At 39.9% G+C, this 26,851-nt stretch overlaps 1 protein-coding gene across 2 annotated transcripts; it reads right to left on the minus strand.

The window, feature by feature from the left end:
- Window positions 1-736: 736 nt before the first annotated feature.
- On the minus strand, window positions 737-24,898 carry TMEM98 (transmembrane protein 98). 2 transcript variants are annotated; one of them, XM_031967605.1, is made up of 7 exons: window positions 24,744-24,898; window positions 19,045-19,222; window positions 16,491-16,622; window positions 15,225-15,258; window positions 13,828-13,943; window positions 4,493-4,552; window positions 737-1,714 (listed from the first exon to the last, which is right to left on the minus strand). In XM_031967605.1, exons 2-7 carry the CDS (start codon window positions 19,173-19,175, stop codon window positions 1,507-1,509), a joined length of 681 nt encoding a protein of 226 aa, XP_031823465.1. In that variant the 5' UTR covers window positions 19,176-19,222; window positions 24,744-24,898; the 3' UTR covers window positions 737-1,506. The 2 variants fall into 2 exon arrangements, with proteins under 2 accessions (XP_031823465.1, XP_003770036.1); XM_003769988.4 differs by having other exon boundaries at window positions 19,045-19,240; window positions 24,744-24,897.
- Window positions 24,899-26,851: the final 1,953 nt, after the last annotated feature.

Below are 26,851 nucleotides of genomic sequence, written 5' to 3' on the forward strand. Positions count from 1 at the left end.
CTATCCCATAACATGGCAACAAATACTGAGACATCAAAGTTTTCCAGTTTCATTTCTGAGTCCCCTAAGGCTCAATGACTGAAAAGTACCCACCCTCACCCATCTTACCAAATGATCCTTTGTCATTTGCCAAGCAGATCTCAGGAAAAAGAAAGGGCCCTGAGTGTTCCTGCATCGTATCACTTGCTAAAGAACAGTATCTCATGGATTTAAAATTGGAAAGTACCTCACAGGTTATCTGATCCAGCCTTTACAACTTAAAGAGAAAGGAAATTAGCCAAGAAAGGCTAAAATGCTGGTGAGATTATGAGTCTGGAAATAAAGGCCATCTAATTCCCCTTCCCCGTTTTACAGATGGGAAAGCTGAGACCCAGGAAGGCAAAGTGAATTCCAGGATAATAGATTCTGAGCCAGAAGGGACCTTAGAGGCCAATGTAGTCCAATTCTTTTCATATTAGAGAGAAGGCATTTGAGGACTACAGAAGTGATGTGACTCTGCCCTCTATAACTTCATCTAAATTTCTGAGCAGGACCAACATCTTCAAAAGTTCAACTTTAAGATATATGTTCGGGGTGACTGGGAGAACAGACTCCTCTCCTCCTCATAACTGAACAGCAGACAAAAATGGGTCACATCCATGACAACAAACAGCATGCCTATCCTGATAAATTAGTGGTTTTGAATAAATTTTTTTTAACCGAACCTAGCATTTCATTGGTATAACACTTAGCAGAGTTATGGGTACATAATAGAGATTTAATAAATGCTTATTTCCTTCCCTCATTCACAGGTATAAGAAATTCTCTATAAGGAAATTCCCTCTCCCAGGTTGGAAATTGCTTTCGATTTCTAGTCCAGTTGCCCAAGACATAGGTGTTAAGCAACTTGTCCACCCCATCAGCTTATCAGAGATGAAACAGAGAAGCACCCAGTTTTTCCTGGCTCCAAAGCCACTTTTCTATGACTGATGCTCCATTATATATCCTTGAGACTTCAAGGTCTTCAATTCTGAGTCCCCTAAGGTTCATTGACTGAAAAGTACCCACTGAAAAGTACCCACCCACCCCCTTCCCACCAACTTCTTTTGTTATTTGCCAAACACATCTCTGGAGAAAGGAGCCCCTCCTTCCATATTTCCAGGATTATGTCTCATATCAATGAAATTCCGTTAACTAAGAAGCACTTAATTATGCAGACCACCAGACCGTTGCTAAGATGGGACAATCCAGATGTGGCAGCGTACCCAATGTGTGGGCATGGGGCCAAGAGGAAATGCTCAAACCCTAAAAGTGACAGCCAGTTAAACACTATGATCTCTACACCACATTACCACTGGCCACCAGTGGTAACCATAGCTGCCAGTGGGTCGTGCTGCCATACTCACGTATGCACAAAGAGCTTCACTTGGGAGCTGAGCGAGCCGACTAAATCCTACAGAAAAACCCAAAAACTAAAGATTCACTGGAGTGCCAGAAGTCTGCTCCCCTGTGGCAAGCTAGCCACAGCTAGATGGCAGACTGCTCCTGAAGGAAGCCCTCAGCACCTGGGAGACCCCTCTCTGGCTCAGAGGCCAAAGCTGCTTCCCGGAGCACTTCCAAGTGCTCCTCGGCTGCTGACAATGACTGGTCGATCCAATCCAGGCCGCCGGTCAGGTGGCAGGCGTTCCTGGTCACCAGCACCAGATGACTGACCGACAGAAGGAGAGCAGTTGTGCTAGGGGAAAAAAAAAAAAAAACAGGATCAGGTTACCCTACTGGAAGACTGAGGTTATTATCGTTGTTGTTGTTTACCCAAAAAAAGAAGTGAGATTATTATTGTTGTTGTTTATCCAAATAAAAGAAGTGAGATTATTGTTTTGTTGTTTACCTAAATAAAAGAAATGAGATTATTGTTGTTGTTTACCCAAACAAAAGTGAGATTATTGTTGTTGTTGTTTACCCAAAAAAATAAAAGTGAGGTTATTGTTGTTGTTGTTTATCCATAAAAGTCAGGTGGTGGTGGTGGTTATTGTTGTTGTTGTTGTTGGTTACCCAAATAAAAGTGAGATTGTTGTTGTTGTTGTTGACCCAAATAAAAGTGAAATTATTGTTGTTGTTGTTTACCCAAATAAAAGTGAGATTATTATTGTTGTTGTTTACCCAAATAAAAGAAGTGAGATTATTGCTGTTGCTGTTTACCCAAATAAAAGAAGTGAGATTATTGTTGCTATTAAACAATAGCCCAAAACACCCAAATAAAAGTGTGGTTGTTGTTGTTGTTGTTTACCCAAATAAAAGAGGTGAGATTATTATGTTGTTGTTTACCCAAATAAAAGTGAGATTATTATTGTTGTTTACCCAAATAAAGGAAGTGAGATTATTGTTGTTGTTGTTTACTCCCCAAAAAAGAGAAGTGAGATTATTGTTGTTGTTGTTTACCCAAATAAAAGAAGTGAGGTTGTTGTTGTTGTTGTTTACCCAAATAAAATAAGTGAGATTGTTGTTGTTGTTTACCCAAATAAAAGCAGTGAGGTTATTGTTGTTGTTGTTGTTTACCCAAATAAAAACAGTGAGGTTATTGTTGTTGTTGTTGTTTACCCTACTAAAAGAAATGAGATTATTATTGTTGTTTACCCTACTATTATTGTTGTTATGTTAATATTGACTAATTAATTAATATTATTAACTACCATTTATATCGATCTTAAGGTTTATAAAGTGTTCTACACATTTTTGAGTCTTACAATTATTGCTGTGCTACTATTATCCCCATTTTGGAGATGAGGAAACTGAGGCAGACATAGGTGAAATGACTTATCAAGGATCACATGATTAGTAAAATCTAAGGAAGGATTTGAATGCAAGTTTTTCTGACTCCAAAACAATACTAAAATCCATGATACCACCTTGCTGCCTCTCTTGACTTGAACACAGGGAGTAAGAGGCAAAGCCTGGAATTTGACTCTGAATCCAACATTGTATCTTGAAAATCCATCAAAAAGTGAAGATGAAGTATCTCTGAAGAAGTCATGGTGAGTCAATGGGGGAGGGGGAGCAATTAGGATTTAATGGTTTAAAAATCAATTATACATGTGACAGAAGGATGCAAGCTAGGTACATGATGCATGCCCTGACCCAGAATTAGTTAGTGGTACCATAATTAAAGTCCAAAGGACCTCAGAAAGGGGAAGTGTCTAATTTGGGGGCTGATCACGGGCAACTAGGTGATCAGCTAGTAAAGTAGATTTTTACTACTTTACTAGTAGTAAAAGTACTACTTTTAGGTGGTAAAGTAGAGAAAGCACCATAACTGGAGTAAAAAAAAAAACCTCATCTTTAGGAGTTTAAATCTAGCCTCAGACACTTACTACAGACACAGACTAGCCTAAGCAAGTCACTTAACCCTATTTGCCTCAGTTTCCTCATCTATAAATGAGCTGGGGAAGGACACTGTAAACTACTCCAATATCTCTGCCAAAAAAACCCAATGACAGAATAACAATAGTGGGTATGGGGAGAGATAAACATGGGAGACCCAGTTGCTACCACCACTCATTGTTGACCTGGTCAAATTCTAGACCCAAAACAAAGGGAAGATATATGCTATAATGAAATAAATGCTAAGCTTGGAGTTACCAGATCTGAGTTTAACTTACTGTCTGTGTGACTTTGGACAAGTCAATCTCTTGGAGCCTCAGTTTTCCCATCTGTAAAATGAAGAAATTGGACCTGATGCCCTCTGAGGTGTAATACTATCATCCTATGAACATATGCCAAAGGTTGTCACCTGGACAATGGCCAGAACCAAAGGAGGCAAGCCTTTGGTGTATGTGGAATAGCCAATGAAGTGCAATCAATCAGCAAACTTTTATTAAGAGCCTACTATGTGCCAGGCACTGTTCCTGGGTTAACAATGAGTTGGAGTGTTTGGGGGTAGAGACGTGATCTGAGATTTCTTCCAGCTCTCAATACTTGGTCCCTATTTCCTTCTCTTTGCAGGGTATAAGAAGGGGAACCCCCACCAGGGGTTTTAGTAATAAAAATAGACACAAGCCTATTTTTAGATATCAAAATCTAAAACTTAAGACTGGATCTCTCTACTTCCAGGACCTTGAAATGGGATTATCTCACCCCTGAACCAGAACAAGATAACTAGTTAGCCTGACCATGTTTGCAATATGTAAAATCCCCAAACTTAATAAATGCTCTCTCAAATTTCAAAAACCAATTCAGGATCCAGGCAGAGCTGAAGTGACTTTAGATTTGTAACAAGATCTCGTTTCTATTGCTGGGACAGTGCCTGAAGGAGCTCCTCTGTGATTCAAGACTAAGAAGATGGTTACTCTAGAGCCTCACTACCTCCCATGGAGGGACATATGCTCTAGAGGTAACTTTTAGGTTATTAGATAAGTGACCAGTCTGTTGCTTGGTTACAGAGTAGTTGACTCATTGGTTGACTCACTACCCAACTGCCACCTCTGGCAAATAGCCCAAGTCATATGTGCCTCCTCACCGGGCATCCAGAAGCTTAGGGTCCAGCGGAGGGTACATGGATCTCACAACGTCATCCACTCTGAGAAGAGAAAAACATTTTTTAAATATTCTATTAACTTTGAAATTTAATCAACAAGAATTCATCAAGTATCTGCTGTGGGTCAAGCACTGTGCAAGGCATGAGGGCTGTAAACAAAATCCAGGTCCTCGAGGTATTTATAATCTATTAGGGGTGACAACATGTACACAGATATATATAACACTTTTTTAAAATATGTGCAAAGTCATTTCAGAGGAGACTCATGTGCAAAATAGGGATAATGATAGCAGCTACCTCCCAAAATCATTGTGAGGATGAATTGAGATCATATTTCTATGAAACACAGTAAAAGTGAGAGTTTTTATGATGGTGATCATTCTAGCCTTCCCCAGCACTTAGCACACTGCTGATGCACCATTATCCAAAGGGAAAAGCATTAGGTTTGAAAGATTTGGGTTCAAGTTTTAGTATTTACCCTCACTAGCACTGACTCTGGCCAACTTATACCTCAGTTTTCTAAAATAAGGTTACACAAGATGGCATTTCTTCCAGCTCTCAACCTATGGTCCCATAGTGTTAGCTCGAACTTCTTGTTCTTTGCAAGTGTAGGAAGGGGAGGTGACCAACACTTTTATTTTATTTTATTTTTGCTGAGGCAATTGGGGTTAAGTGATTTGCTCAAAGTCAGACAGCTAGGATGTGTTAAGTATCTGAGGCCAGATTTGAACTCAGGTCCTCCTGATTTCAGTGCTGCTGCTCTATCTACTACACCACCTAGCTGGCCCATGACCAATACTTTTAACAACAAAAAGAGCTCCCAGTGTAGAAACTCCCTTTATCATTCCTACTATGCACAAGACCATGACACTTATCTGTGTGGCCCTGGGCAAAACCACCTCTCTGAGCCTCAATTTACTCATTTATGAAACAAGGGGATATTTGGCCGAGAAAATTAAAGAGTCTTTTATCAGAGAGGAAAAAAATCAGAACTAAGACCTCTGACTCTTTCCATTCATTACTTTTTTTTTTCTTCTTCCTATTGCTCAATCTCTTCCTCTCTTATATTTTCACTCTTGGAACTGTTTCTCTTTTACTTAGAGGCCATTTATTGGATAACTCCAAGAACTTTTTTTTGCTATAAATCTACGATTCTATGATCTTAATCATATTAAGTGTTAATCCCATAGAGAATTTGAAGGAACCTTAATGGTCATCAACTTCAGCTCCCGCATTAGCCACAGGGCTTAACTTAGGTCCAGAGAAAAAAATACAATTGATGGTAATATAAGTAATAAATAAAAAACAAAAGCCAGGATTTGAATGTCTTTCTGATTCCAAAGGCAACATTCTTTTCATCACATCACTAACTCAAGACCTATCTTTGGGGGTTCTCTTGGAGCACGTTTACAGCATGAGGGGCTAATACTCCTGTAAAGGGAAGTAGCTGCTAAGGTTCAGTTCATTAAATTCTATTTTAGTACCTGGTGCGGCTTTGATTTGAACTCTAATGTTTGTAGTAGACTTTTATGTGATGGCAAGGAACTGGAAATTGAGTAGATTCCCTTCAGTTAGGCAATGACTGAATAAATTATAGTATGGATGTAATGGAATATTATTGTTCTATAAGAACTGAGCTGACTGATTTCAGAAAATCCCAGAAAGACTTATACAAACTGATGCTGAATGAAGAGCATCAGCTGAGCTGAGCAGAACCAAGAGACCATTGTCCATAGTAACAGCAAGATTCTGCAATGATTAGCTATGAGAGATTTAGCTTTTCTCAATAATACAGTGATTCAAGACAATTTCAACAGACTTGGGATAGAAAATGTCATCTGTCTCCAGAGAAAGAACTATGGAGACTATTTAGCATACAATTTTCACCTTTTTTTGTTTGTTTTTTCTCTCTCATTTCTTTTTCCTTTTGTTCTGCTTTTTCTTTCACATTACTAATGTGGAAATACCTCTAAAATTATTGTACATGTATAACTTATCTCAAATTACTTATCTTGGGGATGGAAAAAGGAAGGAAAGAAAGGAGGGAAAATTGGAATTCAAAATCTTTTTTAAAAAATTAAAGTTGAAAACTAACTTTACATGTAATAAAAAAAATAGTATTGAACTTTGGACTGACCCACTGATGTCCTATTTGGATGCCTCCCCATTGGTCCCCTGGCCACCCTGGTCCTCTACTATGAAGCGATGCCAGTTCTGGACGGTCCTATTATGCCAAAGAATTTTGAGTATGGGCCAGGGATCCTTGGATGATATAGCTGTCATCCAAAAACCAGTCTAACAGGGTTGAAGGGAATTCAGCACCAAAAGCTTGTCCAATAAACTTGAAGTTGGATAGAATGAAGTAGGGTGGAAAGAGCACCAGATTTGGAGCCAGAGGGCCTGGGTTCACCTGGTTCCACTATTTGATTGCTATGCAATTTCTGGTCAATCATTTCCCTGCTCTAGACTTCAGTTTCCTTGAATATAAAGTATGAGGAGAGAGGTAGACTAAATGGCCTCAAAGGGCTCTGCCAACTGGAAATCTCCAATCCCAGGTCTGCTAATTACTTTCTATATATCCCTGGCAAGTAAAAGGTCGAATTAGGTGGCCTCTGAGGTCACCTTTAAGGTCTAGATACATGAGTCAATGAATCTGAATGTCTTGTGATCAACTACTTCTCTCAATATCCTCGAATGTAAAATGAAGGGGAGGAGTGGACTAGGTAAAGTCTTTTCCAGCAGTAGAATAATGATCTATAAAGTCAGGAATGTTTAGGAAGAGCTGCATTCTGCAGTAATGGAGAGAAGGTCCCCACCTGATAAAAGCTCCAATCCTAGCATGTTAGGAATTGCCTTGAAGGCAAAAGAAAAAAGGGGGATGACAGAGAATGAGATAGATGAATTGTGTCATGGGAGAAATGAACTTGAGCTTGGATAGACTTTGGGAGATAAGGAAGATATGCTCTGGTCCATGGGGTCATGAAGATTCAGACAGCAACAAAACAATAAAAAGAATCATCAATCCCAAGCTTGCCAAGACCTTGGAACTCATTTAATCCAAACACATCCCTATTATACATTTGGGGAAACTGAGGTCCTGTGAAAGATAAGTGATTTGTCTAACATCACATGAGTAGTGAACATCAGAGAGGGAGAATCTAGGAGATCCACATTCAAATGTCAACAGACATTTCTCTTTCCACTGTACCAGGCTGCAAATAAGTTAAATACTCGTTCAAATCAGTTGATGGTTCCTTGCGTGCAGATGATAGCTTTAATTTAAAAATAAAATGGATTTGATAAATGAATGCTGTCCATTCTGACTTAAGGACATGGTTTAACTCCAGGCCCTGCTCACAGCCATCTTAATGTCTAGTCAGACAGGAAACAGGAAAAATGTATTGTTTCATTTCCAAGAAATGTTTGAGGAAGAATTCTACTCAAATGTTTTCCAGGAGCTCTTGAGCTACTGAGTGAGAAAGCACTGAGCCCTCAAACCAGCCTGCTGGGACCATTCTCTGAGAAAATTAGAAGCGAGGCGAGAAAGAAGGCCCCTTGCTTTCTCTGCGAGCCTTCAAATCTGTCTCCTGACAGATAAGATCTGACAAAAGATAAACACGATCCCTGGAGTAAGTGGACAAGAGCAGAAATAAGAGAGAATAGGGAATGAGGAATTGAGCAACAAGAAGAAAGGGAAAGGGGATAGGGAAGAGGAAAGAGTCAAAGAATGTTAGTTCAAATCCTTGCCCTGTTGCTTATGGCCTATGTGACCTGGGACAAGTTATTTTATAATTCCATGTTCCTTGGTTTCTCTATTTGTAAAATGAAAGTAGTTGGACTAGTCTCTTTTGGTGCTAGAGTTATAAGTATATGTATGGAGACAGGAAAAGATATATAGGGGACTTCATTGTGTTCTCTGCTTTTCTTGAGGGAAAGAGAGGAGATCAAGAGAGCAGCAGCCCACTCCCGAGCTCTTCACTCACCCAACCTCAGTTTTATCCATTACAGACAGCCCCGAGCACATTGTGCTTCCTTAACATTACTCATCTTCATCAGTCAGTTAACCTAACACTAAATTCCAAGGTGGTACAGTAGATGAAAAGCTAGACCAGGAATCAAGAGGACCTAAATTCAAATCCATCAAATTACTAGCTGTATGACCTTGTACAAGTCACTTTACCTGTCTGTCTCCTTTCCTCATTTGTAAAATGAGGAAAATAAAAGTACCTCCTTTCCAGGGTTGTTGTAAGGAGAAAATGTGATAATATTGTAAAGTGCTTTGCAAGCACTAAAAATGCTACAATTAGCTCCCATTATTATTCACTAATAGATTGGTATTTCAGAAACTCACTTGAACTGCTTAAGCAGAGCTGGAAGATCGGAAGGAAAGAAGGAGGATTAGCTAGCTCTGAGAAGAAATAAATGAATGGTATCCAGATTATACAAAGCTGAGTCTCCAAGGTCAAGAGTGAAAGGACAAGGATGGGGTTGTATTAAATCAGCTATTACTTTCCTTCCCACTTGGTATTAGGAATTAAGGTTCAGGGTCCATCTAGGCAGGTGTAGATGGGACATATACCCAAGAGCTAGGGACAACACCAAAAGGGAAGGCAGAAATGTCTCTCTCTGTTCAGATCTACTTCTTCCCTTCCCTCCTTCCCTCTGCATCTCTATGGTCACTTCCCCTTCTCAAGCTCCTCCCAGACATTCAGCCTGGCTAATTCTTTAATATTCCACCCACAAGACTATGTACTGTTGTCTCAGTCAATGTTGCTAACTGCTTGGAAACTCGGTCATCTTGATTTAGTCAATCTTTCTGTTGATTTAGTCAATCTTTCTGACACCAAATTCAACAGTCTCTAAACTGTATTATCCAGCTTTTCAAGGGCAAAAAGATTAAATGAACTTCTGGAGCGCTCACAGAATGCTGAAATACAGAATTCTGCATCTTTTCCAGGATCTGAGACTTCCCTACCTCTGGGAAATAGAAAGTAGAGAGACCTTAGAGGTTAGAGAGATGTTCTCAGAGTGAGCAAATTTTGAATTAGAATCACTTTGTGACACATACTGGTTGAGTGAGATGGATAAATGGCTTAACTTCTTAGTGCCTGAGCAACTCTGTTAGACTCAATCAATCAAGAAACATTTGTTAAGCACCTACTGTGTGCCAGACACTGTGCTAAGTGTTGAGGACACAAAAAGAAGCAAAAGAGAGTCCTTTCCCTCAATGAGCTTACAATCTACCAGAGGAGACAAAACACAAAAAAAGAAAAAATGTGTACTAAATCTATGCAAAGTCAATTATAGACAGGACAAATAGGAAATAATTAACAGATTCAAATCAACTACAAAGCGTGATGACCACGTTAGCACCCTGGATACTTTAGAATCAGCTGGAGTCAGGATAAGCAAAAGTCCTTAGTGTTTATTGTTGGTCTTTAGAGGTAGGATTGAATTGGATGGAAGCAGAATCTTCGCGACCTTCCTTCTCCCTTGTCTATCGCCAAAATGACCCTGGCTCATCTTACTCCACCCCCTATTCCCTGCGACAATTCTCTATATACACCTATTATCAAGCCAGCACAGGATAGTGGGAAGGGCCATTCCCCAACCACATGCCCATAGAGTATTGTCCAATTGGTAAAAAGCCTTAAGTGTTCCAACCGAGACCTCAGCGCATCAACTCAAGAGTTTCAGCCCTCTACAACAAAGGACCTATGAAAGAAGGTGCTACTTACCTCTAGACAGGGAACTGATATTTAAAACTATGTATTGTATAGTTTCATACATGAGTGTAGATGTACAAATATTATTTAAAACTATGCATTGTATATTCCACATCTGTGTGTATGTAAGTGCACAAATATTATTTAAAACCGCGTGTTACATAGTTTCACATCTGTGTGTATAAATGCATAAATATTATTTAAAACTGCATATTGTATAATTTCATATCTGTGTGTGTAAATGTACAAATATTATTTGAAACTGTATTGTATAGTTTCACATCTGTGTGTGTGCAAATGCACAAATGTTATTTAAAATGTGTTGTATAGTTTCACATTTGTGTGTATAAATGCACAAATATTATTTTATACTGTATATTGTATAGTTTCACATCTGTGTGTGTATAAATGCACAAATGTTATTAAAATATGCATTGTATAGTTTCACATCTGCTTGTGTGTAAATGCACAAATGTTATTTAAAATGTGTTGTATAGTTTCACATCCATGTGTGTGTGTAAATACACAAATGTTATTTTAAACTATGTATTGTACAGTTCTCATTTGTGTATATGTAAATACACAAATGTTGGTTTGTGTGTCAAAGGCTGGCCTTCTCCAGTAAGCAGAACTGGAAGGAAGGAAAACAGCTTACACACACACACACACACACACACACACACACACACACACATACACACAATATATACTTAGATTTAAATTTTTTTAAAAGAAAATCCTAACAAATACTCCAAAAATAATAATTAACAGATGTAAGAGATTAATCGGGGATGGGGAAGGCTTCCTGCAGAAGGTGAGATTTTAGCTGGGAGTTAAAAGAAGCCAGGGATGTCAGCAGCCAGAGGGGAGGAGCGAGACTATTCCAGGCGTGGGGGACAGCCAGAGAGACTGCCCTGAGCTGAGAAATGGAGGATCTTGTTCATTGGAATGGTCAGGACCAGTATCAGTGGATAAAAGAATACATGCTGGGGAATGAGATGGGAAAAGACTGGAAAGGTAGAAGGGGGCTTTGAGTGCCAAACAGATTCTAAATAGCAAAGCAGTTGGTGGTCTGCTTTGGAGAATGATTCTCATTGGAGCTTCCATCTACCACCAGAACAGAAGATGAACTATTTCATGGTTCAAGCATGTACACCAAGGGACCGCTAGGTGGCAGTGCCACCATAAACTTCTAGACTTCCTAGAAGAGGCTGATTTTATTTTTCTTCAAAATATCAGGTGCAAATCGGGGTCCTTGCTGGCACCTGAGGTGAAGTTGCCACCTAGCGTATGGAATTTCTACAGTATAGAGACTACCCTCCTTCCCCTCATCAACTAAGGCGGGGGACAACAGAGAGTTGATATAGTATCATAGGAAGCTGATCCAGTCAGAATTTAGGTTCAAATCCCGTCTCTGCCACTTGACAGATTTTGGACAAACTAATCTCTCTGAACCTCAGTTTCCTCAAGTGAAAAGTGAAACTGTTAGACTAGATGATCTTCCAGTTCTGGTTCTTTGATGCTTAAAGCAGAGATCATAGATTCAAAGAATAGAACCCAGATTTAGTCTAATTCCCTCACTGGGCTGGGAAAGAAACTGAAGCCCAAAGAGATCAGATCACCCAAGGGGTTAACAAATGGAGAATTAGAGAAGATGTCTCGTATATCAGTATCTGCTGTGGGACACTGTCCCGCCCTGCCCCCCCCCCCCCCGCCCCCCATTTATTTTCATCTCCATGAAAGCCAGGGGCAAAGAAACGCAAAGGGGATCCAGTATGGGATATATCAGGGAGAAAAGGGAAGGGAAAAAAGAAGTACATGATCACTTAGGATCATGAAGGTTAGAACTGTAAAAGACCTTCAAGAAGCTCTAGTCTGGGAGATCTTAATCTTTTCTGTGATGAACCCATTTGTCAATCAGTTTGCTGATCCCTTCTTGAAATAATGGATGGGGATTTTTTAAAATTTATAATTGAAAGAGATGCTCAATTTCATTTAGTGGCTTGTCAAAATAGAGATGCAATTTTTTTCCCCAACTTCAAAGATCCCTTAAAATCTAAACATTAATGCCTTGGACGTCTGTGGGCCTCAGAATTTTAACCTGATCTAATCCAACAACTTCCCATCCAATTCCCACCCCATCACCACCACCACTACCATCTGCCTCATTTCAGAGGATGAAACTCAAAATCAGGCCAAGGTCAAACAAATAGTAAAAGAAGTTCTTTCTCAAACTCAATTTCTTCATCTGTATAAATGGAGACAATAGGACCTCTATCACAAGGTTACTGCGCATATCAGATGAGCTCATATATATATAAGACAAGCTATTCTAGCTCTACAAGCATTACTGGTCCAATTACAGAAATGAGGAAACATATTCAGTAAAGCTGAATGACTTGTCTGAGGTCACACAGCTACTAAGTGGGAAAAGTCAAATTGGAATTCATGTCTGTTGGGATCCAAATCCATCATTCTATTCATCCCAACACAATGTGCATCAGGCAAAATGTTTAATCGCAAATTGGCATCTTTGAAGCAGCCAGAGCAGTTGCAGAGGATTTCATCCCCTGAAACTGCCTGTAAAGCATTGGAAATATTTAGGGAAAATCTACTGAGTGAGCTGAAGATGGCCATCATAGAAAGATCTACTTTTTTTTAATCTTATAATCATAACATGGTATTTTAAGATTTCTCATATTCTATAATTATATAACTATAGCCAGTCCAAGTGTTTTTAATTGTATTTCAGAATAGTTAAGGTCATATAGTATATGGTATCAAATTATCATCATGATCATCATCGCATCATCAAAATATCAAAATATCATCACAATATTATATGTATATGTACATATATAGCTTATCCATGTATATATGTCAACCTATATATGTATGTTATATGCATAAATATGCTATATATGTGCATATCTATTTGATTTATACATTGTATAATAATACAGGTATAATATTGTCTATACAATAGGTAGATATATATCATATATGCTATATAATAGACCAAAGCGCATTTAATATGTGCAATGATATATTGTACATATTACTAAAATACAAGAATTTATATAGCCCTTAAAAATTTGAAAAACACTCTACAAACATTATCTTGTTTGATTTCCCACAGCAATCTTAGAGGTAGAGGCTATTATTATCTTCTTTTACAGATGAGGAAACTGAGGCAGACAAAGATGTGCCTCGTCCAGAATCAGAGTTATTGCTCAGCTAATAAATACCTAAGGCTGGATTTGAATGCAGAATTCCAAAGTTCAGGGCTCCACCTACTGCCCAACTCTGGTCTCCAGACCTGTTTAATGCTTTTCCTACTGTACCATGGAATATATTATGAAGTCAATGATAAAAATTCACAACATTATGAATAATCTATTGTCGTTATTGATTTTTATTTGTGCAGAGGGAGGAAAGGAACAAGGCTACTATCCTTGTCAACATACCCATCCATTAGTGTGAATAACTATGAGGTGAATGTATCCCCCCTCCTCATCCCCTTTCACCCCCAGACCTTTTCATCACCTACCCCCATGCCCACACCCGAGACCTGGCCCGTTCCTTCCTTACCTGGGACTGATCCGCTTAGCCACTACAATGATGTCACTGACACTGGCAGAAGTCTTCATCTTTGCCCCTGAACCCATTGTCATGGCAACAAGTTTTTCTGTCAGAGTATGGCAGATCTGATGGCAAGGAAAGGAGGCAGTTACAAAATGACCACGATCCAAAGGTCTTTGTCTTTTTGGGGGGGAACACAGTTAAGCCCTAGCTAACTCTCTCAGGAGTCCTCAAACTTCGGCCCGCAAGCCAGATGCAGCAGCTGAGGACGATTATCCCCCTCACCCAGGGCTATGAAGTTTCTTTATTTAAAGGCCCACAAAACAAAGTTTTTGTTTTTACTATAGTTCAGCCCTCTAACAGTCTGAGGGACAGTGAACTGGCCCCCTATTTAAAAAGTTTGAGGACCCCTGCAGAACCCCTAGCTAGAATTCTTGGTTCCTTATCTGTTCATTCCCCAAACTTACCGTGAATTTGGAATCAACACTGTACAGGGGAATGGGAAGAAGCAAATGCAAAGTGAGATGGGGGTGGGGCTGAGAATCAGAGATCAGGGTTGGAATTTTGGATCAAAGAACTCTAATCTAGAATAAGAACCCTGAGAAAAATCATATGATTGAATTTCCCTTAGAGCTTAGCAGAAAAGTTTTCACCCTCATCTTTTCTCCAAGGTTTGCCTTTAGCAAAAGCTTCCCCCACTCCCACCTTGTATTCCCTCAAGACCCCAGCACAGACACACCTAATCATCAAGGTCCAGGAGCCTAGTCCATGCCCAAACCCCTACCCCCATCCTAGAGCTAGGGAGATGAAAGGAACTGGCCCCCAAAAAAACAGAATATTAGATCTATCAATAGAAAAAAAAAAGCATTTTCTAATCTAATCCCTTCATTTTACAGGTGATACAACTGAGGCCCAGAAAAATTAATTTATATACTAAGGTCACACAGCCAGTTGGTGACAGAGCAGGGATCATAGAATAAAGATTTGGAAGACCCCCTCAGAGGCTCTCTAGTCCAACCCCTTCTTTTTACAGGTAAGGAAACTGAGGTCTAAGGAAGTAAATACAGGTGAGTATTGCCAGAAGTGTGATTTAAACCCAGGTCTGCTGTATCCAGTCATTCTGCCATGCTCTATCTATCTCAGAAGTTTAGAAAAGAGCAGATCTTTTTTTATATAAGGGCAATGGATAGAACAAGTCACTATGGAGAGAAGATAGACCTGGGATCATTTTTATCAATTCCACTCAAGTTCAACTCATTCCATGCAGAACCATTCCCCACCTTCCACTCCCAAGTACCAAATGCATCCTCTGAGAGAAGCAGCCAAAGTAAGATTCTTCCTCAGGCTTTACCCCATGGATGGCATGCAGTCATTATAGTCAAGATCTGCTAATAAGAAATGATTACCTTCAAAATAGCAATGCAATGAGATACGAGGCCCCTGGAGAAAAAAAGAGCTTGTCAGTGTCTAAGAGAGAAGCCATCCTCCCTTCTCCCTCCTCCCTCCCAACATCCCAACCTCCTCAGCCTCTGATCCATGGATGGGGTTTCCAGCCTTATCAGCAATTTGTTGCTGCTATTTCATCATTTTTCAATTGTGTCTGACTATTTGTGATCCTATTTGGGCTTTTTTTTTTTTTTTTTTTTTTTGGCAAGGACACTAGAATACTTTGCCATTTCCTTCTCTAGCTCATTTGACAAATGAGGCAATTGAGGCAAACAAGATATAGTGCCCTGCCCAGGATCACATAGCTAGTAAGTATTTAAATAGAGATTTGAACTCAAGGAGATTTGAATTTAGAGCTGATGCTCTATCCACTGTACCAGCTACTGCCCTTACCAACAACAACCAATATAATCAAAATTAAATAAATTCATTGACTAAAGTCGGGTGGTCCTATCTGTAGAAGCTCCTCCCAACCTCCCCATCATAATACCTCCCAGAAACCCAGGCCCTCTCCTCTGAGCTTATGAAGTTTCTTTCTTCCTTTTTATCATCATCATCATTGTCATCATCATCATTAATATTTACATGATGCTTACTATGTACTGAGCACTGTGCTAAGCATTTCAGAATTATCTTATCTGGTTCTTAAAATAACCCTGGGATTTTGATGCTATTGTTATCCCCATTTTACAGATGAGGAAGCTGAGGCAAATAATCTGCCCAAGGTCAGAGAGTAGCCTTGAATCCAGATCCTCTGACTCACAGAGCTCTCTTTCTACTGATGTTTCTCTCCAATAATAAAAAGTACCATTTCTATAGCACTTTAATGTTTATGAATTATTTTTCATACAGCTCTATCAAGCAGGTAGTACATACATTATTATGTATACATACATTATTATGTATGTACTCTTGAGAAGACATAAAAAGGAAAGCAAGGTTCAATTGGCTTAAGTGCATTGCCTAGGAGCACAAAACTAGAAACTGCTAACATCTGGATTAGAACTCAGGTCCCCAGCTTCCAAGTCCTATTACAAAGTGATGGATTGCTAGTCAAAAGTGAAGCTCCCTGGCGGATGAAACCTTTATAGGATTTGAAATTGAATTTTATATTTTAAAAGTTCTCATTCAATCCCTTTATTTGACAATGAGGGAACAGAAGCCCAGACTTGCAGGCGCCCATCCCAGAGGACCTGTGGAAAATTTAAGGAAAAAAGCTGCCTTACGAGGCATCCTCAATCCAATCTTCATTCTCTAGAATGGCCTCGATGTGGGGGTTGGTGATAACGACGTCATCCAGTTCTAACTCGGAAGGTTCTGATTGGGTCTCCATAGCACCAATTAGGTCCACGATTGGTCTACAAAGAAACAACATAGTTAAATGGCTGATGGAGAGAGTTCATGCTGACTATCTGCCAGAGAGGGAACAATTCATCCAAAAAAAGCAGGTGAGGAGAACAGGAAAAGGCCTTCATCCTATATCTGGCAACCCCACTGAGTACCAGACTTCAGGACAGCTTCACCTTTTAGATGGAACTCCCCTGTTGGATCGTGATTGGAGGAGGCCAGAGCCAAAAAGAAAAAAGCCTGAGATCCAGATGCCCAGAGTCAGTCCAAAACATTTCACCACCCACAAGACAAATCAGGAAGGATTGTGCGCCATCATGAGAGGGTGCGTGGTCCATACTGTTCTGCTGTTATACAGATCTCACTCCCACCTCCTTCCCTTCCCCATTCCTCCTCTCTCTGATCCTTTCCTTGAATTAATCAGAATCACTTTTACATTCACCTAACTCTGTCCTCAAAATTATCAGCTTAAATACTTCCCCCGCCATTTTGTCTCAGTCCCTCTCATCTACCCCAGTCCTTCTCTACTTCAACCCTAGAAATATATATCCCTTGAGGAGTCTCATGTAGGACAAATCTCATTACAATGAAGTCCAAGGAACAGTTCACATTCTTTCAGGAAAACAGGCATGTCATCCTTAATATAGAAGAGAAATTGAATTTAAACATACAAAATAATGGGTATTTGTTTGATATAAACATTCCCTGCTTATGAACTTCGATCTCAGTTAAAATTCTGCCTCTGATCTCTTCCCCATGAGTCTGGACACAAACTGGGTTCACTTTAGTTTTTGGTCATGTATGAAAAGAAGTAGTAAGTACTACTTCTTTAATCTAACAAGTTACTTCCTCTTGCAGAGTCTCAGTTTACTCATTTGTAAAATGGGATTTGAGATTAGACGACTTCTGTGGTCCTTTCTAACATCAGATTTGAGATTCTGTGATAAATATTTCTTAAATAATAGGATCCCTTGGAACATTTCACTGTTTGTAAATTGGGGAAGCAGCTAGATGGTGTCCTTTGGGCTAGGAATCAAGAAGTCTCATCTTCCTGAGTTCAAATCTGGCCTTAAACACTCACTAGCTATGTGACCCTGAGCAAGTCACTTAACCCTGTTTGCCTCAGTTTCCTCATCGGTAAAATTAGCTGGAGAAGGAAATGGCAAATCATACCTCTCCTTGCCAAGAAAACCCCAAATGGATGAATCATGAAGACAAGAGTGAATTATAAATTAGGAACCAATAGAATAAGAGGCTGGGACAAGTGAGATTGGAAGGTATGTGCTGATAAATGTTTAACAACTGGCTCTCCAGGAAGAATAAAAGTATATATAATACATTTTTAAAATTTAATCTGCATTATTAACATTTTTCTCCATTTTCTAAAGCCTAACAATTAAAAAACAATAAATCAAGTCCTGATTTGAGCACCTTTGTGATTTTCAAGGTATAATTTCTCACATGGAAATTGTAACAATCCACTCCAATACACCCCTAGGAACTGGTCCCATGAAGGGAACTTAGAACTGAGGAAGTAGGAGCCACTGTGACTGGGAAATATTCAGAAATGAAGATAAAGCATCACTGATTTGATCATAGAGATCAGCTTACATATGCTTTTTCATGAGCTCTTTATTTGTATAAAGCAGAATGTCGGGGATTTAGTATACTGAGCAGCCCTTGCTTCAAGTGGTCCATCAGCCAAGGTTCCAACACCTTTTTGTCTAACAAAGATCTCTATCGTAGTAGGTTTTGTTTCAATAGGATCCAATATCTCTGAGGACTTTGCTTTCCAACCTTCCCTGAACCCTAATCCACTGATGCCTTCTCTTCCCCATGAGTTTGGACACAAACTGGGTTCACTTTAGTTTTAGGTCATGTACGAAAATCTTGGTTTGCTAAAGGGGAAAAAAAGAACATAAGATCCTAAATCTGGAACTACAAAAAACCTCAGAGATCATCTATTCCAACCCCTTTGTTATAAGATGAGGAAACTGAGGTCCACAGAATGAATAAGATGCAGATAAAGAACTAGAAGAAACCTCAGAGTCCAATTAGTCCAATTTACAGATAAGAAAACTGAGACTCCAGGAGGTTGTGTGACTTGTCCAGAGTGACACAGGTAGTAAATTATCAGAAGTATGATTTGAACCCAAGTCCTCTGATTCTGAAGATATTTCCTTAATCAGTGCAGAGCATTATCATGAATCATAAACCAGAAAACCTGCTTTCATATCACTTTCAAACATATAATTCTGGGTTGAATAGAGCCAACTTGATGTTTTTTAAGTGTATGTTTCTTATTCCAAGAGCCAAACTTGTGTGACCTTGAGCCATTCACTAAATCTCCTCAGTTTCCACAACTAGATGGCTTCTGAAGTCCCTTCCAGCTTTGTATCTCTGAACCTTCTCCCCTCCCTTCAGGGAACTCACTTGGAGTCATAATGCTGGAGCAGATCTCGGGGCCGACAGTAACGTTGTCTGCAGACCACAACCAAGGCCACAAATGAGGCCAAAAAAATGGTAGCCAGCACGCCAATGGCGACAATCACAACGGTTTCCATGATCGCAAGTTTGCTCGTCCTAGACTCAGTTACATCCCAGGATTCCCCTAAAACATGTTAGGTCACTGAAATCAAATAACAGCAAATGAAAAATCAAAGCATAAATATTAATTCTAAGGGTTAGTGAAAATGAATATTACACAAGGTATATTCTTTGACTAAGAAATAGCTAAAGAAATGGTGATATACAAATGCCTGAAATTTAAAAAAAAAAACAAAACCCTGAGTTCAAATCAAGCCTCAAATACTTTACTTTACCTCTCTCTCTGGGCTTTGGTTTTCTCATCTACAAAATAATATCTATCTCCCAGGGTTGTTGTGAGGATCAAATGAAATAACATATGTAAAATACTTTGCAACTTTAATAAATAGATAAATACTAGCAATTATCATTTTGTAAATATTTTCATTTTAAAATTTATTACATAATATAGATTAGTTATATATTAATATTATTAACATATAAAATATGCTTTATTTAATTTGTTTAAATATATAATAAATTTATCTTTGTTTTCATTTTTCCCTCTTTCCCATCCTAGAGATGGTTACCATTAGACACAAATAGATTATCTATGTAAAATTATTCTATAGACACCTATTTATCAGTTCTTTCTCGGGAGTACTACAGCATCATAAGAAGCAATGGAGCTGAAAGCTTCAGAGAAGCATGGGGAGACATATAAACTTATACAGAGTAAAAAAGCTTAACCAAGGGAATAATATATATAATGATTAAAAGAGCATAAATCCAAATTACAAAAAACCTCTAAAACTTGGCATTGCACAGTTACAATTGTTGAGCTTGGTCCTGGGAGAAAAGTTTTTTTTTAAAAAAATATACATTAATTATACATTAATATGGTTAACACATTTAGTATGTTTCATTTAATTTGTTTTAAATATATAATAAAGTTATCGTGTAATTTTTTTAATTTTTTTTCTTCCCTCCTCCCTATCCTAGAGATGGTTACCATTAGACACAAATAGGTTATCTATGTAAAATTATTCTATAGACACCTATTTATCAGTTCTTTCTCTGGAGGACTATGGCATCATAAGAAGCAATGGAGCTGAAAGTTTTAGAGAAGCATGGGGAGACATATAAACTTAGACAGAGTAAGAAAGCATAACCAAGGAAATAATATATACAATGATTAAAGGAACATGAATCCAAATAACAAAAAAAAAAAAAAAAAACTCTAAAACTTGGCATTGTATAGTTATGACTGTGGAGTTGGGTTTTTTTTTTTTTTAATGCATTTCCCTCCCTTCATTACATAATTAGGAAACCATGGATGTGTATGGTAGTATACACTATCAGAGGCAGTCACACAATTTGCTGAATTACTTTTTTTTTTTAACCTTTCTCTTTTGTAATATGTCACAAGGTATGAAAGGGATTGGGGGGAACGGGGAGATGGAGGGAGTGAAGAAAAGCTACATTCTTAAAGGGAAGGGACATCAAAACGAAAGGTAATAAAATAAGGTTTACAAATAGTTTTAAAGAGAGTTACGATGTATCTGGGCTCCAGAAAAGAATGTGACAGCTCAGGAATATTTCCCTGAGCTTAGGAGATGCTACAAATTGCCACCCCTCCCCCTTCCAGTCTGGATTCAGTTCCATCAATCTAAGGATCTCTAGAAAAATCCCAGAGCCTGGGAAAGCTGAGTGTTTACGATAGGTCAGGGTCAAAATCTGGCTTTTTTCTTCAGTCACAATTGTTCTTCCCGCCTTGAACTAGGTTGCCCTGTCAAGCTTTGAATGGAAACTTTATTTGTAGCAACACTGTTCTCACTTCTGAATGAACATGTGGGCAAAGGATGTCTGTTATCAAGAGCTGGAATTGACAACTCCATCGTCAGGTTCCAGTGAGGTACACTCTGCTCCTGGGCTCTAACCTCCTTGTACAGTGTGGGGAGGGAAAGACTTAAAAAGTACACAAAGTGATAATAATTTCTATTTCACTGCTAGTGTCATGGAAATCACTGGAGTTGAACTGATAAGGCTTGGGTTTACATTTTCAGTTGCTGATTATTTTATTTGCCTGGAGAAGTCACTTCACCACGGGGCCTCAGTTTCCCCTTTTGTAAAATGAGAGAGCTGAACTAGATGATCTCTGATGCTCCTTCTAGTGCTAGACCTGAGTGTGCATCAGTCAGTCAAAGGATTTGGTCAGTCTTGCAATGCTTTTAACACAAGACAGCCTCATACAGTACTAAAAACACTAAAGAATCAGAGGACCTGGGTTCAGATTCCCTCTACTTATTATTTCTATGATCTTGGATAAGTCACAGTCTCTCTGGGCTCAGTTTTCTCATCTGCAAATTATGACGAGTTGGTCTGTTTTTTCAAGGGATCTGTGAGCCTTTACAAACATAACATAAGCCCGAAATGGAGCCACAGTCAGATATAATGAAAAATGACTGAACAATAATAAGGCATATCAAACAATTAGCCCACGTGGCAGGAAAAAAATCAAACAGAAAATATCATTGACTCCGACTAATTCTTATAGGGCATGGTCTTAAGGACATCTAGCCTTCTGGTCACTACTCTCTTGTATACTAAATTTTTTCCTAAAAAATGGATTGTCTAGAACTTGAACTTTGAGTAATCAACAATATTCCATATATGTTCGGACCAGGGCACCTTCCATCTCTCACATTCTGTATTCTAAGGTCTTTTTCAGCTTTATTATTACATGTTCTAATATCCTTTGCAGCTTTAAAATGCTATGTTCTAATATCCCATCAAGCTCCGATGTTCTTTGTATCCAGATTTCTTTCATCTCGGCTCTCTCTGCTCCAATATTTCTCCCAGATCAGATATTCCCTTGTCTGAGGTTTCTTCTGACATTCTATGATTTTGTCCATTATTCACATCCTATGTTCTCAAACAGCTAGATGATACCGTGGATAAATCCATGGGTCTGAAGTAAAAAAAAAACCTAAATTCAAATCCAGTCTCAGGCACTTACTAGCTGTTTGACCCTTGCCACATCTCTTAATCTGTCTACCTCATTCCTCGACTATAAAATGTTAATAATAATAGCTCTCGCCTTCCAGATTGCTGTAAGAATAAAATGAGATCATATTTATACATGACACATGGTTAATAATTACTTGTTCGCTCCCCCCACTTCTCCCAATTCTAATATTCTGTGTTCTGTAGTCCTTTCTATCTCTGACATTCTTTGTTCTAAGGTCTCTTCCAGTTCTGCTGCTATCTTTTAAGATTTTGTTCAGTTATAACATTTTATGTACTATGATCTCTTTCATTTTTAACATTGTACATTGTGAGAATTCTCACAGTTTTCACATTCTGTGTTCTGAGATCTCTTCTAATTCTGACATTGTATATTCTATGGCTCCTTCCAACTCCAACATTCTATACTTCTATGATTGTTGGTAATTACAGGATCCACTGGGAAGCAGAAAAAGAGAAGAAAATGTGAGAGGGCAGAAGAAAGTAAAAGGAAAGCAAGAGCAAAGAATAGGAGGTGAAATCCACACTGTTGGGAATATTGGTGAGAGTTCTCAGACAGCCCTAATGGCTGATCTTTCTTTTTCCTCTTGTCCTTAGTAGAAGAAAATCCTCTCTTTTCCCCCTCCCCTTCTTCTCTGTCCGTTCTCCTCTGCTGGGCCGGGGGGTTCTCTTCTCCTTCCTCCTCTCTTCTTTTTTCTCCCCTTCCTCTCTTTTCCCCTTGTTTTTTCTTTCCCTCCCTTCTCTTTTTTTTCCTCTTCGTTTCCACTATTCTCTCTTTTTCCCCTTTTTTTCCTTTCCTGTTTCTCCTTTTCCTTCTTCCTTCCTTTCTCTTTTCTCCTTTTCCCTCTTTCAACTTTCGTTTTGCCCTCCTTTCTTCTTCTCTCTCCTCTCTCTCTTCTCTCTTCCTCTCCTCCCCCTTCTCCTCCTCCTCTTCTCTTGTCCTGTCCCTTCTTTTTCTCTCTTCTTCTTCTCTCTTCTCCCCCTTCCCCCCCCCCCTCTCTCTTCCCTTTTTCTCTTCCCGGTCTTTTCCCTTTCTTTCTTTCTCTCTCCCCCTGCTTCTCTCTTCTCTCCTCCCTCTCTCTCTCCTCTCTCTCTTCCTCTGTTTTTTTTTTTTCTCTCTTTCTCTCTCCTCCCTCTCTCTCTCTCTCCTCCCTTCTCCTTCTTCTTTCTCTCTGTCTCTCTCTCTCTCTCTCTCTCTCTTCTCTCTCCCTCTCTCTCTCTCTCCTCTTCTCTCTCTTCTTCTTCTTTCTTCTCTCCTCTCTCTCCTTCTCTCTCTTTCTTTCCTCTCTTCTCTCTTCTCTTTTCTCTCCCTCTCTCTCTCCTCTCTCTCTCTGTCTCTCTGTCTCTTCTCTCTCTTTCTTCTCTCTCTCTCTCTCTCTCTCTCTCTTCTCTTCTCTCTTTCTCTCTCTTCTCTCTCTCTCTCTGTCTCTTCTCTCTCTCTTCTCCTCTCCTTTTCTCTTTCTTCTCTCTTCTCTGTCTCTTTCTCTTCTTCTCTCTCCCTCTCCTCTCTCTCTGTCTCTCTGTCTCTTCTCTTCTTTTTTCTCTCCTTCTCTCTCTCTCTCTCTTGTCTCTCTTCCTCTTCTCTCTCTCCCTCTCTTCTCTCTTCTCTCTCTTCTCTCTCTCTCTTCTCTTCTCTCTCTTCTCTCCTTCTCTTTTTTCTCTCTTTTCTTCTCTTTCCTTCTCCTCTCTCTCTTCTCCTCTCTCTCTTTTTCTCTTCTTCTCTCTCTTTTCTCTCTCTTTCTTCTCCTTTCTCTCTTTCTTCTCTGTCTCTCTCTTCTCTCTTCTTCTCTCTTCTCTCCTCTCTCCTCTCTCTTGTCCTCTGTCTCTTCTCTTCTTTCTTTTCTTCTCTCTCTTCTCTCTCTCTCTCTCTTCCTTCTCTCTTTCTCTCTCTCTTCTCTCTGTTTCTCTCTCTCTCTCTCTCTCTCTCTCTCTGTCTCCTCTGTCTCTTTCCTTCTCTCTCTTTCTTCTCTCTCTTCTCTCTCTCTCTCTCCTCTCTCTCTCTCTGTCTCTCTGTCTCTTCTCTCTCTTTCTTCCTCTCTCTCTCTCTCTCTCCTTTCTCTCTCTTTCTTCTCTCTCTCTTTTCTCTCCCTCTCTCTCTCCTCTCTCTCTGTCTCTCTCTGTCTCTCTCTCTCTTCTCTCTCTCTCTCTGCTTCTCTCTCTCTTCTTTCTTTCTCCCTCTCTCTCTTTTCTCTCTCTCCCCTCTCCCTCCCCCCAATTGCCCACCCCCCTCCTTCCCCCTCTCCCCCAGGAAACTTCCAGCTTAACGCGGAGTTTTCTTTCCCAGCTCAGCTCTTCGGGAGCCGCCGTGGGATCGGAATGCAAGTTATCCGGCCGGTGCCTGGCATGGACGGGTCACGGCGAGCCCGCCGACGGGCCGGCCTCCCCTCCCCCTCCTCGGAGGAGGAGCCCTTCCCAGCCTGGGCTGGCAGCAGCCCCAGCCCGAGCCTCGCACAAAAGGTGCTCGCCTCCGCCAAGTTCCCCGAACGAGTCCCTTTCCTAAGAGCACATGGCGAAGGGGCAGAGTGGAGGTGGCCTTGCCCGGCCGGGGGTGGGACGAGTAAAGCTGAGGTGAGCCTTACCCCAATCCTGCGGGCTCCGGGACACATTCCTGGCTCTGGTGTTTAGAGTAAAAGTGAACAGGCTCCAAACTGCCGCCAGACTGATTAGAAAAGTCGGCTGGGAGCTTTGCTCCCCGTAGCAGCTCCCCAAGAGAGCGGGGCATGCTGGGAAGTAAGCTTGGTTGACAGAAGGAATCATGATAAATTCCCAAGACTAAAGGCAAACTCCTGGGGGTGAGGTTGGAGGCCCATGAAGGGGTTTCCTAAAGACCTCATAGGATCATAGATTTAAATTTGGAAGGGATCTTGGAAGCCATCACTTCCAACCCCCTTTGTTTTACAGATGAGGAAACTGAGGCACAAGGAAGGACTTGTCCGGAGACACACAGCTAATGTCTGAGATATGATATGAACTCAGGCCCTTCTGATCCTAAATCCAGCTCCCTATCTACTATGCCTTGGGCAGAGAATCTGCAACATCTCCTCCACGTCCCATTACCAGATATCCTGGTCATCATCTCATCTCATTTCTGCCAAGGAGAATGAATAGATAGGAAGGGCCAAGTTGCATTTCAGAACTGGTTCGTCAAGACGGGCTAAGGAGAAAAATAAACAAGGATGGCCCTGTTATGAATGACCTAGGGAGAATAGCTATGATTGGTCCTCTGAGTAAAGACTTAAAGAAAATGGGCTTTTTAGCCTGTAGATGGGAAGTCTAAGGGCTGAGCTAATTAACTTGATGACTCTCTGCAAGGATTAGGATGAGAGTACCGGGAAGATGTGATCCATGTTGTGACTTAATAAGGACTGAAATTAAAATCGAGAGTCTAGATTCAAATCATGCCCTGGATGGGTATGTTCAAGAGTATCTGGCAACAAACTCTAATTTCTGTGAAAACTCTGGTAGTAAAAGGCAAGGAATGGAAACAGGAGAAAAGGATAAAATCTGCAAAGAGGCTGTAAGGAAAAGGAACAAACCTAGATCAGTATCAGAGAAAGTTTGACCTCTGGAGAGAGGGATGCAAGGGTTTCGTTTTCTCTGGGTAGAGTCTCCAATAAATCATCTTGAAATAGCTACAGGCAGCTGAACCATGAAGCATGGTATTGTTTCCCAGAGGACAATGAGAGGTTGAGTGGATAGAGCACTAAAGACTTGAGCATCTAGAAGACCTGAGTTCAAACCCCGCCTCAGACACTTGCTAGTTATATGATTTTGGACAAATCCTTAATCGTTCTGTACCACAGTTTACTCATCTCTAGAAAGAGGAGGTTGGACTTGATGGTCTATATGCTCCAGATTCCAGGGAAAGCCTATTCTATATATTTTTGTGAGGGTGGGAAGCAAGAAATGGCATGAGTCATTGAACCTTCTGTGGTACCAGTGGGAAGAATACTCTTTTTCCGGAGAGCATATCTCATTCTGGGATTCCCTGGCAGGCTCAAAGCATAAGATACAAAAAAAAAAAAAAAAAAAAAAAAAAAAAAAGTTGAATATTCACCTAGTCTAACCCTTCCCTTCAAGAAAGTAGAGGTAGAACCAATGGCCAGATGCTGATTGTAGATCTCTTTCCCCTGGAGGCTTGTTGACAGGTACCATGCATAGTGAAAACCACTGGATTTGGAGTCAGGAAAAACTGGGTTCAAAACCAACCCCTAACACTTATTATCAATGTGACCATGGGAAGCATTTAACCTACCAAATACTTGTAGTACCGACTCCCGAAGCAATAAGACATAATGGACAGAACCAGTTTTAGAGTTCAGAAGACCTGAGTACAAATTCCATCTCATATATTGGCTGTGTGACCACAGAGAAGTTATTTAAGCTCCCTAGGCCTCAGTTTTTGCATCTGTAATATGAAGTTGGACTCAGCAGCCTCTAAGGTTACTTGCAATTCTAGTCCTATGGTCTCATGTAACTTTACAACCATTGGCCATTCATTCAGAATCTCAGTATCCCCAAGCAATGCCCAGAGATTAAATCACTTAGTTGGTCAATAAAGTCAATTCATAAACAGGCCACTGTAATAACTGCTGAAAGTACAAAAAAAACCAACAATCTCTGCCCTCGAGGAGTTGACAATCTAATGGGAAAACAAACAAGCAATACTTATGTACAAACAAACTAC

Source organism: Sarcophilus harrisii, chromosome 4 (assembly GCF_902635505.1).
Source record: "Sarcophilus harrisii chromosome 4, mSarHar1.11, whole genome shotgun sequence".
In the NCBI taxonomy this organism is placed as follows: Eukaryota; Metazoa; Chordata; class Mammalia; order Dasyuromorphia; family Dasyuridae; genus Sarcophilus; species Sarcophilus harrisii.

Coding starts and splice junctions, on each gene's coding strand:
- TMEM98 (XM_031967605.1), bottom strand. CDS start 19,175: ATGGAAACCGTTGTGATTGTCGCCATTGGCGTGCTGGCTACCATTTTT. Junction 16,623..19,044: donor CTCCAGCATTATGACTCCAA/GTGAGTTCCCTG, acceptor GTTTCTTTGTAG/ACCAATCGTGGACCTAATTG. Junction 13,944..15,224: donor ATTGCATTGCTATTTTGAAG/GTAATCATTTCT, acceptor CCTTGCCATCAG/ATCTGCCATACTCTGACAGA.